The 19,667-nt window shown below is 39.2% G+C and overlaps 1 protein-coding gene across 2 annotated transcripts; it reads right to left on the bottom strand.

Annotated features, from left to right (window-relative positions):
* Nucleotides 1-301: 301 nt before the first annotated feature.
* LOC109002244 (metal tolerance protein 2) lies at nt 302-18,320 on the bottom strand. Of its 2 annotated transcripts, none has more exons than XM_018979906.2 (12): nt 17,859-18,320; nt 10,375-10,444; nt 9,958-10,055; nt 9,615-9,769; nt 8,969-9,084; nt 7,642-7,738; nt 6,975-7,059; nt 5,996-6,058; nt 5,779-5,884; nt 2,752-2,897; nt 893-984; nt 302-799 (listed from the first exon to the last, which is right to left on the bottom strand). In XM_018979906.2, exons 1-12 carry the CDS (start codon nt 18,225-18,227, stop codon nt 679-681), a joined length of 1,518 nt encoding a protein of 505 aa, XP_018835451.1. In that variant the 5' UTR covers nt 18,228-18,320; the 3' UTR covers nt 302-678. The 2 variants fall into 2 exon arrangements, with proteins under 2 accessions (XP_018835451.1, XP_035551629.1); XM_035695736.1 differs by having other exon boundaries at nt 302-795.
* Between the last annotated feature and the right edge of the window lie 1,347 nt (nt 18,321-19,667).

Below are 19,667 nucleotides of genomic sequence, written 5' to 3'. Positions count from 1 at the left end.
TTTTAGGAACCTGCAATATAGCATAGCCCAGTTGCAGAACGAAGTGCATAAATTACCCAATTGCAAGCATGCCTTCCAATGATATTGTGATGCATTTTCTAGGAACCTTCAATATGCAGTTTTGTTTATAATGACAAAGTAATGAATAAGGTTCCGTTTGATGTTAAGAGTCTCTCAGATCATCTGTGAATGATAATGAAATAATTTGTGAATAGTAGTGAATTAATTGTAAATAGTAATGAAATAGTTGAGAATGTCCCAAACACAGCCTCAGATCTGAATTCACAAGCATTACGTGATCAGACATAAAATGCATCACAATATGATGAACAAACTTCAGCATCATATGTAACAAAATATTCGAAAAGGCTTAGGAGGGGAACAACTCTGGATCTCACCAGAGTCCCCTCAGCACAGAACATGGATCTCAACTGAATGTGGATGAAACTAAAAGATTACACGAAAAACTGGTTCCCTAAACAATGTAATCATGATAAACGAGGTGGCTCCAATGAAACTTTGGAGTGTTAAAGACGCAATTTCCCTGGCCCCTTGTGGACAATAGATGTCCATAGTATTATGTCAGTGCTTCAGCAATCCTATTTATTACTCTTCCCTAACTAGAAACAACACATGTATAACCTGTACGTTCTGTATTCTTCTCTCTTGGTCAGTATGTTATTCATGGTTCAACTGTGGCATTGGATGCCCCAAGCGCAGCTGAATGCTGACATGAATGATATTTGAGGCTGCCTTCTGAATCTCCTTTTCTGCTTCTACTGCCAACTCCATTGCCTGTCTGGGATCAGGAAAAAGAAAAGACCAAAGCTTTTGGAGAGTAACTTTTGGCAAACATTAATAAAATCACCAAGGTTGGATTATTAGCTTTTACCTTATCAACATTTCTGGGGGCATAGACACCTCAATTTGGAGTAAAACCTTGCCTTGCAACAAATGGCGGGTAATGCGCTCAACAACCATGATCTGAAACTCATTCACATATCATTTTCACATAATTAAAAGGCTGAAGAAATGCTCCATTTAACAAAACGTTTGGTGTAGCTTCACATCCGGTAGTCTAATTAGCAATAATTTTCCATGCTCAAAGCATCCTTGATAGGGTGAACCAAAATAAAACAAAATTTTAAAATTTTTCTTCCAAATCAAAATATGCTACATGTATAGTGTGTGATGTAAAAACCTTCAAATAGAATTATTCATAATTTAGCTCTCAGAACATAATCATGATGACCCCAATTGTCACAATGCCCAACTGCCTCCGAGCCTCTAGCTCAAACAATGGCTAAAGCAGCATGACTAAATTTATAACCTATAAGTGGATAAGGCTCTCAAATAATTCCATGGCATTGTGGCATTGTAAGTTAAGCGTGTAATTCAATTCCAGCTTAATTTTTTTTTTTTTTATAAATAAAATGAAAATTTTATTGATACGAATGAAGTAGGCAAAGCCCATGTACACAGAAAGTACACAAAAGAACACCTAAATATATTCTAGGAACCAGAAATTAAAAATAAAAATCATGAACACTAGTTCTGTTAAGCACAATAGCTGAAAATAAGAGTAATCAGGTGTGCACAAAAAAGTTCCAAAGTTCCTCCACTGTGTGCTCCCTAACTTCAAAGCGCCGATCATTCATTTCCATCCAAATACACCACATAATGCACAAAGGAATCATCCTCCAAACTGCAGCCACTTGGGGACAGCCTTGAATATCCTTCCAGCAAGCTAGTAAATCCACCACCCTCAAAAGGCATAACCCAAGCCACACCAATTCTTTTAAAGATCTCATCCCACAACACTCTTGTCACCTTACAATGCAGTAATAAATTATCCACTTATTCCCCATTTTTCTTGCACAAATAAGTCCAATCCATAACAATGAGACCCCACTTCCTCAAATTGTTTGTGGTCAAAATATTTCCAAGAGAGGCGTTCCATACGAAGAAAGCAACTTTGGAAGGCACATGAGACTTCCAAATATTCTTCCATGGAAAAGGGACATTACCATGTGATGCCAACAGCTTGTAATAAGATCTCACTGTAAACTGTTTGCTCCCGTTGGGCCTCCACGGCATCCTATCCCCATGTACTGATAGACCTCTCATAGAATATACAAGACTGAAAAATTCAGAAACAGTATCCATTTCCCATTCACGAATATCTCTATAAAATTGAACATCCCACTGGTGAGAACCATGGGAAAATGCCAACAGATCCAACATAGAAGCATCCCGAAATGCGATAGAGAGCTGGGAAAGCCCTATAGAGAGCCCGATCTCCACACCAAACATCATGCCAAAATCTGATTCTAGAGCCCTCACCAACTACAAAACAAATATGAGTGGCAAAACTCTTCCAAGCCCTCCTAATAAATTTCCATAAGCCCACACCATACACACCCCCTCACTCTGTTAGAACGCCAAAAGCTATGGAGAGTGGAGCAGGTCTCCATTGACTTTTTGTATCACATAATTGAACTTACTGATTCCGCCCCTGGTTGCTGGCTCTTTTTAACAGAAAACAACAAACGGATAAAAACTTGAAAGACCACCCCTTGGTTTCAGTTCCGGTTTAAATTTTTAAATTTTTATAGAATAGCACATGCCATACTTCAGTGCTCAAAAGCTATGGAGAGTGGAGCAGGTCTCCATTGACTTTTTGTATCACATAATTTCAAAGTAAAGCATAGCTGACAATAAACTCATAAATGGACTTTAAAAGGAACGCACCTCAGGAAACTTTGCCAAAATGACCTCAGAAACAACTGCTTCAAAATCTTTATCCACGGCAGGAATATTTCTATTTTGGTACCTGGTCCCCTTCATACTTTCTTGCTGGTCGGCTACACTGGGGGAGATTTGTGAAATTGCAGGATCTACAAGATATTAAGACAAACAAGAAAGACACGGCATGGTGAAAATATATGATAAGAAGGCAGAATCAGAATAAAACGAAACAAAATAAGAAAATGAAAAACTCCTGTTAGCCAGATAACCAAGCAATAGTTGGCAGACAACAAGAACGAAATAGGAATAACAATTTATTTTTTTTTTATAGGTAGGAAATAGGACTAACAATAAAAAAGTGTAACCATTTTTTCAACTTATACAAAAAAAGTCTATCCTTATTGGTCACTGCACATGGTAGTAACCGAACACTAGATGTTGCTCTTAATTGTCCAATTTTCATCTTGACACATTTTCAGGTTACTATAAGATTTGTTTTTTTGATCAGTTGGTTGCTATAAAATATTTACAGAAGAGCCAACATGGTAAGATGATCAAGACAGTCATCTAGGCATATATATGAGAAGAGACACAAGTACTTCTATTCCAAGAAGAATGGAGCCTATAACGAGAAAGACAAAAAAATTTGCAGCAGTTTGATTGTCATAGACCACTTTAATCATTTGGCCTAAATACAAGATTATCTCTAAGGTGCTAGCGAACCGCCTAAGTGAGGTTGTGGGGAAGATAATTTCAAAACCCCAAAATCCATTTGTAAAGGATAGATAGATTCTAGATGCGGTTCTTATCACAAATGAATGCATAGATAGTAGACAGAAAGCTGGCGCTGCCGGGATTATTTGCAAGCTAGAGATGGAAAAGGCGTATGGCCATGTTAATTGGGACTTTCTTCTTGATCTTCTAGAGATATGTGGTTTTGGGGAGAAATGGTGTTCATGGATTCAGTGGTGCATAACAACGGTGAAATTTCCAGTACTGATAAATGGAAGCCCAACTGGTTTCTTTAAGAGCACACGAGGTTTAAGACAAGGAGATTCGCTATCCCAATTACTCTTTGTTATCGTGATGGAGGCGTCGAGCAGAATGACCTCGACTTTGGTTGCAAATGGTTTTGTGGTGGGTTTCTCGATTGGATCCCCAGAGAGGGGACTTATTAACATTTCGCATTTATTATTTGCAGATGACACACTTTTCTTCTATGAGGAAGATCATAACCAGTTTCGAGCTCTGAAGGCCCTTCTCCTTTGTTTTGAAGTAGTATTCTGGTTGAAAGTTAACTTGGACAAATCAGAGATGGTGCCTATTGGAGGGGTACAGCGTATTAGACAGTTGGCTAGTACTCTTGGGGTGTCAGATTGCCTCACTACCTATGACTTACCTTGGTCTTCCATTGGGAGCCGCCTCGAGCAATTTCATTATGGGACACGGTGATTGAGAAAGTAGAGCGCCGACTAGCAGGATGGAAGAGACTGTACCTATCAAAAGGTGGTAGGATTACCCTGATCAAGAGTACTTTATCTAATCTACCGACCTATTTTTTGTCCCTGTTTCCTATTCCAGCAAGTGTGGTACTTCGTCTTGAGAAACTTCAAAGGGACTTCTTGTGGAGTGGAGTGCGGGAGGAATTCAAATTTCACCTCGTCAAGTTGGAGAAGGTTTGTAGCCCTATTTCGAATGGTGGTTTGGGCATTAGAAATATGAGATCTTTCAATCGGGCATTACTTGGAAAATGGTTGTGGAGATATACCATAAGGAATCTGAAGCTCTTTGGAAGATGGTGATTGAGAGCAAATATGGGGGTTTGTGAGGGGGTTGGTGCACAAAAGAAGTGAGAGGAGTGTATGTTGTGGGGTTGTGGAAACATATAAGAAGAGGGTGGGAGGTCTTTTCTCATCGCACTAGATTTCACCTAGGAGAAGAAACTAGAATTAAATTCTGGTATGATAATTGATGTGGCAACAATGCTCTAAAAGATACATTTCCATCATTATTCCAGGTTACAAGTGATAAAGATGCTTCAGTTGCATAGTAATGGGGAGATCAGGGGAGCAAATTTAGTGGAACATCAATTTCAGTAGGGCTACACAAAATTGGGAAATGAGCAGTTTTGAAGCCTTTTACAGCCTTCTGTATTCCATAAACCCGAGCAACGCACATGATAGGCTATGGTGGATACCTGCAGCTAAAGGTTCCTCCTCGGTTCACTCCATACTTAGTTCCCATGGAGAAAGCTTTGAAGACATAAGGCGCCACCCAAAGCGGCGTTTTTCGCGTGGACTGCTTCCTTGGGTAAGATCCTTACAACCGATAATTTGAGGAAACGTGGGGTGATCATCGCAGATTAGTGTTGTATGCGTCGAAAGGGGGGTGAATCTGTGGACCATCTCTTACCACATTGTGAGTCAACTAGAGGGTTATGGAATGAGGTTATTGGTAGAGTAGATTTGGCTTGGGTTATGCTTGAGACAGTTGTGGCGATTTTGGCAAGCTGGACAAACTTGAGAGGTATTCGACAGATTAAAACTGTGTGGAAGATGATCCCTATATGCATCATGTGGTGTTTGTGGCAGGAGTGCAATGAACGGACGTTCGAGGACAAAGAGAGATCGACGGAGGATTTGAAAGCTTTCTGTATTAGAACTCTTTGTACTTGTGCTATTGCTATTGACTTTAATGGCCTAGATTTTTATGATTTCCTTCTCTATTGCTCCTACTTAGCTAGGGCAAACTATACATGTACCAGGCTTTGCCTATTCTTTGATTAATATAATCTATTTACTTATCAAAAAAAAAAAAAAATCATTTGGCATAAGAGGGGAAGAAAAACTTGGGTGACCACCAGGCTAGAATACTTTTTCTAATAAGAATGACTGGCTGGAACGTATTAATATACATCTCTGTTCATTCCAAAATCTCTTTGCCACTGAAGAACATACACTGACTCAGACACCAGCCTCTATGTAATTTGTCTGGAAGAGTTTCGGAGAATGTACAAACTGAGTAGTGTACCTATGTGTATGAAAACTTCAGCTACTTCAGGATGGGATTTGTGAATTCGATGACGAACCTTTTCACCAATGTAATGAGCTGCACTAACACTACATAGAGGATCAACCTGCAAGTGAAGATAGGGCCTAAGAAGCTCATCAATATCACACAGCTGCAGTTTCATGGTGAAACCTAAATTTTATAAACCATGAAAGATTGAATAATCAGGACAACCAACCTCAATATGTACATCAAGATACAGAGATGACCCAGCTCTCCTTCCCCTCATCCGATGGCATCCCTGTAGACAACTTTAGAGGCCATTCAGAAAAGCATGATACTATCTAAAAAAATCAGCAAGCACTTCTTACTGATAGCAAAAGTATGTTCAATAGTCAAAACAATTACTCCTCGCTGGCAGCTGCATCTGATATGGTATGAGTTCTAGAATTTTGACAGCACCATGGCTATTCCAATTTTAACTTCAATAAATATGAAGCAAAAATACATCGTGCACCTTGTTTTACACTTTGCACCTAAAACTACAAAAACTGACACATTGCAAACTCAAAACACAAAAAACTTGCAATGAGCACCCTCTGTTAAGATCTAGCAGTCAAGATTGTGTCACATCGCCTATTTTTTATCCATCTCAATGGTTAGAATTGGATGAGGGGGCTATTTTTCAGGTAGTGGTAGTTGGAGGGTGCAATATGTCAATTTTGGCAGTTTGAGGGGCAAAGTGTAATTTTTTCAAATATTAATTTCTTTAAGCTGGACAACAAATCTCTAGCACTGTTGTATGAAACTAGTAGCCAGCTACTCAGCCAAAGGAGTTTGATTAATTTCCAGGACCTTCATACATATTTTTATACATACAACTTGTAAAATTACAATCTATGAGTGTATGCATGCTTAAAAGGTTCTGAAGTGACATCTGAAGACTACAAAGTTTTCCTTTGCTATAAACTATTCCCAATTTCATTCCAAAGCGGCCTACGAATTTATGCAATTCCTATTATTAAGAGTGTTACCACTAGTCAAGTAACAAAAACTAATTGGGTGAAGAGTGGATGATTTTTCTTCATAGATAAATCCACAAATGTACACTGATAGCCCCCACATGAAGTAGAAGTATCAACAACTTTTCCAGCAACTGTCTAAATAACTCCATGCGAGAAAAAAAGAAAAAAAGAAAAAGAATACTTGAAACTTACCTTGACACCCTCAGTTTGAAGTATTGTTTGTTTAATAGGATCCAATTGTTCTGCTGGGATCGCAGCGTCCACTAGTTCCAAAACACTAAAATTGGACCAAAAGAACACATCACATTCATGTTGAACCTTTTTTTTTTAACTGGTACGTTCATGCTGAACTTCAAACAATAATATCTCTTACACTAAGTTCAAACACAATCTACCATCTTTCAACACTTTAAAAGGCCATTGGAGGTTTGATAAGACAGTATACCGAACTCTGATACAAGCAATAAGTCAACAGTGGGTTAAATGGTTTGCCAGCCATTACACCTCTCAAATGAAATCCATAAGTTGCAAGATAACTGAAGTGCGGGGAATTTTAGCCAGAATAAACAAGCTTCTTTATCCAATCAATAAGGCCTCATATTAGTACAAGGGAGGACTGACCATACTGGAAATAATGCAACCATACAAAAGTTTGGACGAAAAGATGCTAATGCAGATATTCAAGACTTAAAGCATGTTTTGGCTGATAAATAAAATCTTATATTAGCTGAGGCAGTATAACTTCTTCAAGGTTCAACTACAGTTCCTTGAAACTCGTCTTGAGAGCCCAGTGAGGCACCACTAATCAAACAAGAAACGATGTGAGTTATACAGGTATAAAGTAGAACAGACAATGTACCTCTGATACCCACTTTCAAGTCCAGCTTTTAGGATCATGCCTGAGACTATAAGTCCAGCAAGTGGATCTAAAAACTTAACTCCAAGAATAGAGCCTCCTAAGGTTGAGATGAATGATAAAGGTTAGAAACCTTTCACGCGATTGAACAGCACTAGGTTTCCTAGAAGATGTATAAGAAAAGGCTGAATAAACAGACAACGTCTATGCGAACACTCAACTGGGAACCACAATCAGTGTTGGAGACAAGGTAAGATGAAATAGTCAATATGCATCGCTCATCATCTCTCCAAAGTATAATCAAACACAGATGGATTTTGGAAAGCAAGATACAATATCCATTTTGAAATATATCTTTAATGACAAATGGAAAAGAATGATGAAACAATTAGTATCCAATCCTTGAAGCAAACCCAAAAAAGAGGCGTTCAACAAAATGTTTTGGGATAGCATCATCAAGTACATGACATATTGAATCGCAGGAAGTGCAATGAAAAGGTTACCTTCATTGACTGCTTAAGCAATGGAAAAAGAACTTTAGACATAATCTCTCTGAATTAATTTTGGAGATATATAACCTACACCGATGAAGGTTTAATCAGAAATGCCACTATCTATCATGAGGTATGGTATTCCTTGTCTCCACAACTTTCAGTCCCTCTCAAGTTTTAACCATTGAAAAACAAATTTTTCCCATGTAGAAACAGCAGATTCTGGCCAGTCCATACACAGGGCCAGCAAGATTTCAAGAACACGGAGGGTTAAGTTGATACAACCAAACACTTCAGTGAGTTCTGACAATAGACCATGTTAGAGGACATGGTTGTAATTAGTGTAACTTGTGAGGGTATAATTGTCAATTGTATGTAGTATATATATTGTTGTACATCAATGAATGAAGTAAGAATTCCCTCCATGTGTGTTTACAAAAACATTACATTGCGCATCTTAATCAATGAGTGAAAACTTTCTTTTACATTTTAGTGTAGCATTACCGCAACTCAAACACCAGACCTGGTTCAGAGCTACCGGTATCTGCTGTCACATAATATTCTATACTCCATTCAAAGTGTACTCTATGAAATGGTTAGACCATTAAGTCACATACTAACAAGCAGTGTCTTAAACTGAATATTGTAATTGGTTCACAGCAAGTATACTCCCAACTCCACTCAATTAGACATTGCCCAAACTATTTATGTAGTTATTGAAGACTTACAAAATATAAACAAAATTAACGGACTAGCTACATAATAAGCACCAAAATATCAGATTTTATATTTTGCTCAAACCAAACTGAATATTCGTCAGAAGAAGCAGCACTCCTTACCAACACCAATGAGAGCTACTACAGAGGAAATAGCATCTGCACGATGATGCCATGCATTTGCTTTCATCAGCCCACTGCCTTGTCTTTCCCCGGCTTGTTTTGTTATCCAATAAAGCCTGTGAGAATAAAAATGAATGTTTTATGCTGAGATAGAATGCAAGAAAATAAATTTAAACATAAATAGTTTATCGGAATTAATTTAATATTTAACATTATAAGACAAGAAATGAAGTTAGAAATGATCTGTCAAAGCACAAAAGTGCATCAACAGGTGGAAGGACAAAAGAACATTAGTTGATATAATTCACTAGGGCGAGGACCAGTAATTGCATCAACATCAGGTAATAAAGTTGATGTTGAAGCTCGGCAAGGACAAGGCCAATAAGCATCAAAGATGCAGAAATATAGGGTAATAAAAATTAATGGCATGTAGCTTAATAGAAAATACGGCCTTAAAAAGTGCCAAAACACAAGATAATATTCATCATAGCAGCCCAAATAGTTTTGTAAGACTTCCACCAAAAACTAAAGTCGTTCAGATAATTATAAGTGATGAAATACCAGCATGAATACAAAATAGATCAAATAAAAAAAAGAATAATAAAAAATTGTTGACCCAATGTATAGATATAAATAACTTTTGTACCCTTCTTTAACACATATTGATACAATGGTCATATTCAAAGCCAGGATGGGGTGATCCATGTCAATTCCATGGTGATGCCCCCTATGATGATGGCCATCCACATGCTCATGTCTTAATGGCTGATCAACTATTTCAGGATGTGACGATAACACCCCCTGCATGTGTGAATTGGCAATTTCCAAGTAAGTAAAGATACTAAGCGGATTATAATATTTTAATTTTATTTCCAACGTTGAAATTCCACAATTAGATACTTTTAGAAGTTTCTTTAACTCCTGCTGAGATTTATGTTTAAATCTCAAAAGAACTAAATCAGAGGGGAAAGAGAGTAAAGCAGTCATACTAGCAAAAGATCTAAAGCATGCCATGCAATACCACCCGCAGTAACCAAAAGCAAAGAAGAGATTCCAAGGGCTCCTAGAGTCTCAAATTTACCATGTCCTGAAAGAAAAACAAGAAAGAAAAAAACAATTGTATAATTGCATAAGCATGGCCAAAGAAAGAGAAATGATATTTGCAGTACTAGGGTGTAGAAGCTCCACGCACTCCCTTTGAAAAAAGTGGGATGAAAAAAATCAAAGGGAGTGCGCGGGGCTTGCACACCCTAGGACTATATCTAGCATTAACAAAAGAAAAGGTCTAGATCACATTTTGCTACAAGGATAGAAACCAATAGCACACGGCAATAAAAAATAATTTGTCTATATTATGTGTAAATTGAGATCAATGGAGTAGCACGTAGGTACAAATCAAGAGTGACCATATGGGTGTTCTTTGTCTTTAGGAGCCTTTGCAGCTTTAAATGACCATAGCGCAATGCCACTAAGAACCTACAAGATAGAAAGATATGTAAATGGTTACCAAAAAATGAACAAAGTAGTTTTAAGTACTCGAATATTTATTACAAAGCACAAAATACATAACCCTGGCACAGATTTATATAGTCCTAGGGTGTGCAATCCTCACGCACTCCCTTTGAAAAAAGTAGATAAATCTGGGACCTACATGAAAAAACCCACTTTTTAATGATGGGTACCAATTTTTTTCTAAAAGGAGAGTACGTAAGGCTTGCTCGCCCCAAGACTATATCTAGAATTACTAAAGTAGATGTCATTATCTCCAAATAGAACCCAAGTTACAAAGAGATGTTCATGCATCAATTTTTCTTGAAACCAAAAATCCATGAAATACAAGAGGCACATTAGTTATGAAAAATAAACTTGCTCATTAACAAGATGGAATATTGCTCTAAATATAATGGAAGCCTCAGAACTGATCATTAACATGATGGAATATAACATTGATGACAACATAAGAACGCCATAATGGACATGCACAAAGATAGGAGCAAACAAATAGTGATCACTTTTAAAGGAAGATATAATATCATTCGGGATAAGTCTATTTCCCGGGGTATAAAACTATCAATCATAACCACCACTTATGAAAGGTATTAAGTTTCTACTTTGCATTACACGGTATGGGTTTCAACAACACATCCCACCTGATTGACTAATCAGTCAATACATTGTTGTCCTGTTTCTGCAAATTCCAAGATTACCTTAGTTTTGAGAGTTTATGAACAATGTTTAACTTTTCTTTTTCAACTGATCAAATGTATGATAGAATAGTAAGGTTTTCAAGTTTTGCTATGATTAGTTTTGAGAGTTTATTTTATTTTGGAGTCCATTATTTGTAAGCCTCTATATAAGGCAATTTGTAAGAACTAAGATGGGTAGTTGATCATTTTTTTTTTTTTATAAGTAGGTAATTGATCATTATTATTTGAAATTAGATTTCCATCAACATTTCTTTCCAGCAGAAAGTTTTTAAATTTCAATGTATCAATAGGCTTTGAGTTTAGAAAGACAGAGGGTAAAAAGTTCTGTTATGATGGGGTTTAGAAAGACAGTCCTTATAGAATCGAAGATATTTGAGTTAGTGCATGTAGGAAGCAGAGCTCTATGTATCATTGAGAGGGGAAGGAAGGTGACTAAACAGTTGGTAATCAGTTTCACCACTGCGAGATGGGTTGTGCAGTCTCTTGAAGGATGTGGTCAAGCAGATGCCAAGAAGGATTACATAAAAACCTTCAGTTATGGCAGCAGTGCATATATTGCTCAGAGATCCTCTAATGCATTCGGTAGACATATGGCCTTTGTGGAATATAGAGGTGGTGGCAGAAGAAGCATCATCATTGTCCCTGAAGATGCTGGAAGTCAAGGATGGAGAAGGCTGGCGTTGGAGATCAGTGAGATGAGTGGTGGTGGGGTGAAAAATGCAGGGGAGAAATATGGGAGGGAGGTCCCCAATCACTTTCCTGTACAGAACAAAACCTCATTCAAGACCTATGCTGAGGCCGTAGTTGGTGTTGATCCAGCCATGAGAGGAGCTGCTACTAGTCCAGATTTTGAATTGAAGGGCAATGATGGAATTTTGAAGAAAAAGGACAGAGTGGAATGGCATGACAGAGATGTTTACACAAGAAGGGATCAAGATCCTCTGATCAAGGGGAAAGTAGCTGAGAAGATTTCCCTACTTAGAATAAAGGAGGAACTGATAGCTGAGAGGGAGAGGCTCACGAGGTTAATTGATAACATTGAGTTGGACATGGGCTTGGACCAGGGGTCTGGAATAGTAAGTGGAGCACCTAAGGCTGTGAGAACACAAGTGCAGATGTTGGGCCAGCAGAAGGTAACAGGAGGAGTTGGTAGACCAGACAAGGAGTGGGCTGTTCAGCATACAGGCCCAAGAAGAAGGCTTGGAGAAGGCAGGTCTGGAGAAGGAGGGCCCGAGAAACAGACATGGAGATGGAGGGCCAAGCTCTCAGGCCCATCCACGTACGAGGTGGGGTCATCATCCGGCGCGTCTCTACCGGCGACGGAAAATCACCGGACGGGACCACCACAGACTTGGGCGACGGGAGCAGGCGAACTGGTGGCTGGTATCCCGGATGATGGGGGAGTGACGGCGCCGCCGCCGTCAAGCTCTAAAGAATCTGATACGGTTCTCGAAGCAGAAAATGTCGTCGAACCTGGTCCAACAACCATGGAATATCCACAGACCACGCCGACGGTTGAAATGATCACTCTCTTGAGGTCGGAAATGGACTGTACTGAGGTGAGGGGTGGTGAGGTTGTAACGGAGACAACGGGATGCGCGTTGGCGCTGGTTCCTTTCGATGGTGAAGGGGGACCACCACAGACTTGGTCGACGGGGGCAGGCGAACTGGTGGCTGGTCTCTCGGACGAGGGGGGAGGGACGGCGGCGCTACCGACAAGCACTAAGGAACCTGTTACGGTTCTCGAAGTAGAAAATGATGCCGAAGAGCCACGGATCACGCTGACGGCTGAAATGACTGGCCTATTGAGATCGGAAATGGATTTTGGTAGTGCAGGGATAGCAGACACAGCTTCCTTGGCGTATGAAGATGAGTGTTGCTGGGAAGACCCTCTCCCACTAATATCCCTGCATCCGTTTAAGAACAGTAATTCTCAAGCTTCAAATTGGGTCCTGAACAAGGTAAAGGAGATGCAATTCAGCATGGGGATTTTATGCAATGGTTTTGAGGACCAGCTCATTGCTCTCTTTGTAGCTATGGAAGCTGGGAAAAACAGTTTGGGATCACCCAGGGAGCTTGCATCAGCCAAGAAGCAAGCAAGAGAACTCCATAGACTGGACTGGACAGTAAATGATGGAGTAAATGGAAAGAGCTCTAACCGGGGAAGAGTGAGGGGAAGGGCAAAAGACGTGGTTTTATGAAACCAAAGATTGTTTCTTGGAACGTAAGGGGGCTGAATGAGAAAGACAAACGTCTTATAGTTAGAAATTTGCTTCGTAAATGGAAAGTGGACGTTGTATGTTTACAAGAAACGAAACTTGCGGTTATTTCTCTGCGTATCATTAGAAGTTTGTGGGGTTGTAGTCAAGTGGGATGGCATTATTTACCGTCCATTGGAGCATCTGGGGGCATATTAGTAATGTGGGACAGGAGGGTGGTGGAGAAAATTGAGGACTTTCTGGGAGATTACGTGGCGGCATGCTCATTCAAAAATGTCAGGGATGGTTTTCAGTGGGCATTCGCTGGAGTTTATGGGCCTAATCTTGATCGGTCCAGAAGTTTATTATGGGATGAGTTGGCCGGTATTGGCAGCGTATGGGACCTACCATGGTGTATCGGTGGTGATTTCAATGTCACTCGTTTTCCGAGTGAGAGATTGGGTGGTTCGGGTTTCAATCCATCTATGGTAGAATTCTCTAACTTCATCTCGGAGCAAAATTTACAGGATCTTCCTCTTGCAGGTGGCTCTTTCACTTGGTCTAGCAACCGAGATATTCCATCTTGGTCTAGGCTATATAGATTTCTAATCTCACCGGATTGGGAGGCTCATTACCCAGACCTTATTCAGAAGAGATTACCTAGGCTATGTTCGGACCACTTTCCCATCCTTTTGGACTGCGGAGGCATTAGAAGAGGTCCAAGATACTTCAAATTTGAGAACATGTGGTTGAAGTCTGAGGGTTTCCTGGACAGAATACGTCAATGGTGGTCATCTTATCAGTTTCATGGCAATCCTAGTTATATTTTGGCATGTAAATTAAAGTCTTTGAAAAAGGATTTAAAGGAGTGGAATGCACAAGAGTTTGGCAATGTGGAAAGCCAAAAAATTGTTCTCTTGGAGGAGCTTAAGCGCTTGGAGGGTGTGGAAGAGGAGCGGGTACTACTTGAAACCGAGCAGGCGCGCAAAACTCAAGTAACTGCAGACATTGAACGGTTCTATCTTATGGAAGAAATATCTTGGCGACAAAAATCTCGTGCTTTATGGTTGAAGGAAGGGGATAGATGCACCAAGTTTTTCCACCAAGTGGCCAATTCGAATAGGCGGAACAATGCTATAGAAACTCTGATGATAGACGGGGTGGCCTCATCCAACCAAACCGAGATCTCAGATTACATTGTCAATTACTATGATAAGTTGTTTTCAGAACAGTTTTCGTGGAGGCCAAGACTTGATGGACTGGCTTTTGATGTTCTTGATCCGCAGGCGATGGAACAACTTGAAAGGCCGTTTGAGGAGGTAGAGGTTAAATTGGTAGTTAAAGGTATGGCGGGCGACAAAGCCCCAGGTCCGGATGGTTTTACCATGGCCTTTTTTCAGTCTTGTTGGGATGTACTTAAAGAAGATATCATGGGGCTGGTGGCTGGTATCCCGGATGATGGGGGAGTGACGGCGGCGCCGCCGTCAAGCTCTAAAGAATCTGATACGGTTCTCGAAGCAGAAAATGTCGTCGAACCTGGTCCAACAACCATGGAATATCCACAGACCACGCCGACGGTTGAAATGATCACTCTCTTGAGGTTGGAAATGGACTGTACTGAGGTGAGGGGTGGTGAGGTTGTAACGGAGACAACGGGATGCGCGTTGGCGCTGGTTCCTTTCGATGGTGAAGGGGGACCACCACAGACTTGGTCGACGGGGGCAAGCGAACTGGTGGCTGGTCTCTCGGACGAGGGGGGAGGGACGGCGGCGCTACCGACAAGCACTAAGGAACCTGTTACGGTTCTCGAAGTAGAAAATGATGCCGAAGAGCCACAGATCACGCTGACGGCTGAAATGACTGATCTCAAAGCCTCAAAATGCCTTTGTTAAAGGTAGACAAATCCTAGACTCAGTACTTATTGCCAATGAATGCCTGGATAGTCGTATTAAGTCAGGAGAGCCCGGACTTCTTTGCAAGTTGGACATGGAGAAAGCTTATGATCACGTCAATTGGGGATTCTTACTTTATATACTTGAGAGATGTGGCTTTGGCATTAAATGGCGTACTTGGATCCAATACTGTATTTCTACGACCTGTTTTTCTGTATTGGTGAATGGAACATCAAAAGGCTTTTTCAAAAGCTCCCGAGGATTGCGACAAGGGGATCCCCTCTCTCCACTTCTTTTTGTTTTTGTGATGGAAGCTTTTAGTAAGATGATTGCAGGGGCAGTGGCGGGTGGTTTCTTATCAGGATTCTCAGTTGGTGAGGCAACCTCAAGTTCGATAAACATCTCACATCTCTTGTTTGCTGATGATACTCTAATTTTTTGTGAGGCCAAACAAGAGCAAATCCGAGCTTTGAGGGCTTTTTTATTATGCTTCGAGGCCGTGTCAGGGTTGAAGGTGAATTTGGCCAAATCTGAGGTAGTGCCAGTGGGGCTTGTACCCAATGTGGAGAGTTTGGCGTCCATCTTGGATTGCAAGATATCTCAGTTGCCCATGAAATATCTTGGTTTACCATTGGGTGCGGCTTTTAAATCAAAATCCATATGGGATGATGTGCTAGAAAAAATGGAAAGAAAATTAGCCGGTTGGAAGCGGATGTACCTATCCAAAGGGGGTCGGGTGACTCTCATCAAGAGCACTCTCTCCAACTTACCAACGTACTTTCTCTCATTATTCCCGCTCCCCGCCAAAGTGGCTCAACGTATGGAGAAACTTCAACGTGATTTCCTTTGGGGAGGGATAAAGGATGAGTTTAAATTCCACTTGGTGAAATGGGCCACAATTTGTTCTCCCATCAAAGAAGGAGGCTTGGGTATTCGGAATTTGAAATATTTCAATAAGGCTTTGCTAGGCAAGTGGTTATGGAGATTTCACAATGAACAAGAGGCCTTGTGGCGAATCGTCATTGCTTTGAGGCATGGAGAATCATGGGGAGGTTGGTGTTCCAATGAGGTGAGTGGGCCTCATGGAGTTGGGATATGGAAACATATTCGAAGAGGTTGGGATACATATGCAGCATATACTTGTTTCAAAGTCGGAAATGGAGTGAAGGTAAAATTTTGGCATGATTTATGGTGTGGTGATCGGGCACTCAAGGAAGTTTTTCCTCAAGTTTATGGCTTAGCAAGAAGAAAAGACGTATCAATAGCGGATTTAGTTCTCATCTCCAATGGTCTTCCACAATGGAACATTACTTTCCTTAGAGATGCACAAGACTGGGAAATGGATGAATTTTCGGTGTTTTTTGACCAGGTATACTCCACTCGTGTGTTGGGGGAAGGAGAAGACAAGATTTATTGGCGCCCTTCTAAGAAGGGAGTTTTCACAGCACGTTCATTCTACCATTCCTTGACCATGCACACCTCAGCCCGTTCCTTCCCATGGAAGAGCATATGGAGGACAAAGGCACCTCTAAAGGCAGCCTTTTTTGTTTGGACAGCTTCTTTGGAGAAGATTCTTACTATAGACAACCTGAGGAAACGTGGAATCGTAGTTATGGACTGGTGTTATATGTGCAAGAAGAGGGGCGAGTCCACTAACCATCTCTTACTACATTGTGAGATTGTCAGGATCTTGTGGAACGAAGTTTTTGCTCGATTGGGTTTAGCTTGGGTGATGCCGGAAAGGGTATGTGACTTTCTAGCCTCGTGGAGAGGTATTCGGGGCAACCCTCAAATTGCATCCATATGGAAAATGATACCTATATGTCTATGGTGGTGCATTTGGAGGGAGAGGAATGCAAGAAGTTTTGAAGATCAAGAGCGATCGATGGAAGAGCTTAGAAATCTGTTTTTCAATACCTTACTTCATTGGTCGATTGTAATTGATTTTAATGGCATGTCTTTTCATGAATTCCTTGTATCTCTAAACTAGCAGGCACAGGCGTTGCTCTTGTATATGTCCCGTATACTTGGGCTTTTTGCCTCCTTTTGATCAATAAAATTTTGTTTACCGATCAAAAAAAAAAATTATTTGAAATTAAACTATGGAATACTTTATAAGAGAGTTTTTCTCCATTCTCTGTGATCTCAGAGTGGATTTCTTTTGAGATCTTGGAACAGTTGTGTGATTTTAGTATAACAGGTTACATTTCTACAATACCACTGTGTTTGTAGCATCAAATTTTATCTGTATACTGCATCAATCTCATGTAATAGAAACTAGAAAGATGCAATAGAGCTAAAGCTTATTGAGAACTATTAGCGCCTATTAATGTTCACCCATTTTTCTTTTTCTTTCTTTTTGGTCAGGATGTGTACTTCTAAAGTTGGAACCACCACAACCGCAATTTTCTTTTTTCTTATGCAAGTCCATGGCTCTTATCGTGAACCAAAACAACGATAATGGCAATAATTCACCAAAAAACACAACATGAGCAAGCAAGAAATATAACAATGCGCACAATTCAACAGAACACACAACATGGGTACGTAATTGTTTACGAAAGAAAAAAGAAAAAACGGAAAATTTTGTTACCACGTCGGAAATTGAGTGCGCCGCATCGGCGATAATTGCGGTGCTACCGGAAAGATAACCCGTCAGGGCCTTCCCGCTAGCCAAAAAAATGTCAGCAGTGAGACCCAGCCTGAAAATGTTCTCGCCCTCCTTGCCAGAAAGGTGATGCTGGTGGTGCTGATCAAGGCCACGATCATGGTCGGAATGGCCCATATGCCACCTTCTGGAGACTTTGTAAATGGGTCTGTCAGAGAGAGTTAGTGAAGGGTCTTGGAGATGAGAATTGAGGGTTTGGATCATGGGGTTAGGGTGAAAATCCTTATTGACGTGCGAAAGTTTTGACATGCAGCTTCTGTATAGAAGATGGAGATTGTGGAATCTAAATCCCATTAGTGTGCGAGTTCTTGGGTGGAAGAAACTGTCGGTTTTAGTTGTGCAGAAGGGAAGTAGCCAGAGGAGACGCTGTTGAGCAAGTCGACGAAGCTTTTCTTTTGTTTTTCTTTTATCCCACATTGATTTTGCTCCTTATATGGTAACAATTGTACCAAGCTCAGATGCCTGGCATGTAACCGATTGTGAAAAAATTTTGAATAGTTAATAAGATATTAATTTTAATATTATTATTATTTAGAATTTTAAAAAGTAATTTTAGAAACCAAATCTTTTGTAACTATTCAGTTTTAAATATATTTTAAAATCGAATTAATATATATCGATTTTAAATTTTGAATATCTAATATCATATCAGTTATATTCTTAAATTGATACTTTTGATTTTATCAATTTTCATCTGAATCAGATATAATTTTAATATAATTATTAATATTATAATGATTTATATAATTATTTATATATAATAGGTTATTGATAGTATTAGTATGTGTGTATATATATATTGTTTTTTTAAATATTAATTGTAAATTACCATGTAGCTAGAGAAAATGGTATGGAGATTGAGGTGACAATACCACCTGGCTAAAAAACATAAACAAATTCCTTTCGAAATGCTTCCATATGCTTAATATATATTCAACTCGCGATGACGAAGTGAAAGGGAGAAGGAACTGACCAGCTTGGTGGGAGGAGTTTCAGAGGCCAATGTTCGTGACGATTTTTAGAAAATTGTTGATGAATTTGCACTACTCGGAGAAGAGCTTTGCTACACAACCTCCACCACACTCCACACTCCACATTTTTTTAAATTTTTTAAATTTTTAATATTTTTTTAAAAATTTTTTTTGAGTTTATTCTTTTTAAATTATTTTAAATTATTTATTTATTATTTATATAATAAATATTTAATAAAAGAAAAAAATAATAAAAATTAAAAATAATGTAGAGTGTAGAAGTTGTATGAATAGTAGGAGGTTGAGTTGATTTTTTGTTCTCGATACCCTTCGTCGGTGGCAATCGACCACGTCATCTATCATTATCGTCATGAGAGTGGCTATAAATGTGAATTTGCATTATCAAGTCATGTGCATTTAATATATAAGTTAATCTGAATTTGACCGTTAAATGTATTAAATTTTTAAACTTTAATTTGATTTATTTAAATAACAAATTATATCGTGTAATCTGTTTTGATCTATTTAATAATTAATTAAAAATAACTCAATACGACACAACTCATTTCAACTCGTTTTATATAAATTGGTTAAACTAAAATACATAATCCATATGACCTGATTAATATAATTTCATATAAAATCTATATTTATTAGTAGCCATAATATATAAAAAAAAATACATACTAACAAAAAATATAAATATTTTTCAAATATTAACCTATAATAAAATTAATATTACAAACCATATAATAACAAATAT

This window comes from Juglans regia, chromosome 11, assembly GCF_001411555.2.
Source record: "Juglans regia cultivar Chandler chromosome 11, Walnut 2.0, whole genome shotgun sequence".
Classification (NCBI taxonomy): Eukaryota; Viridiplantae; Streptophyta; class Magnoliopsida; order Fagales; family Juglandaceae; genus Juglans; species Juglans regia.
This window is presented reverse-complemented; position numbering and strand designations above follow the sequence as displayed.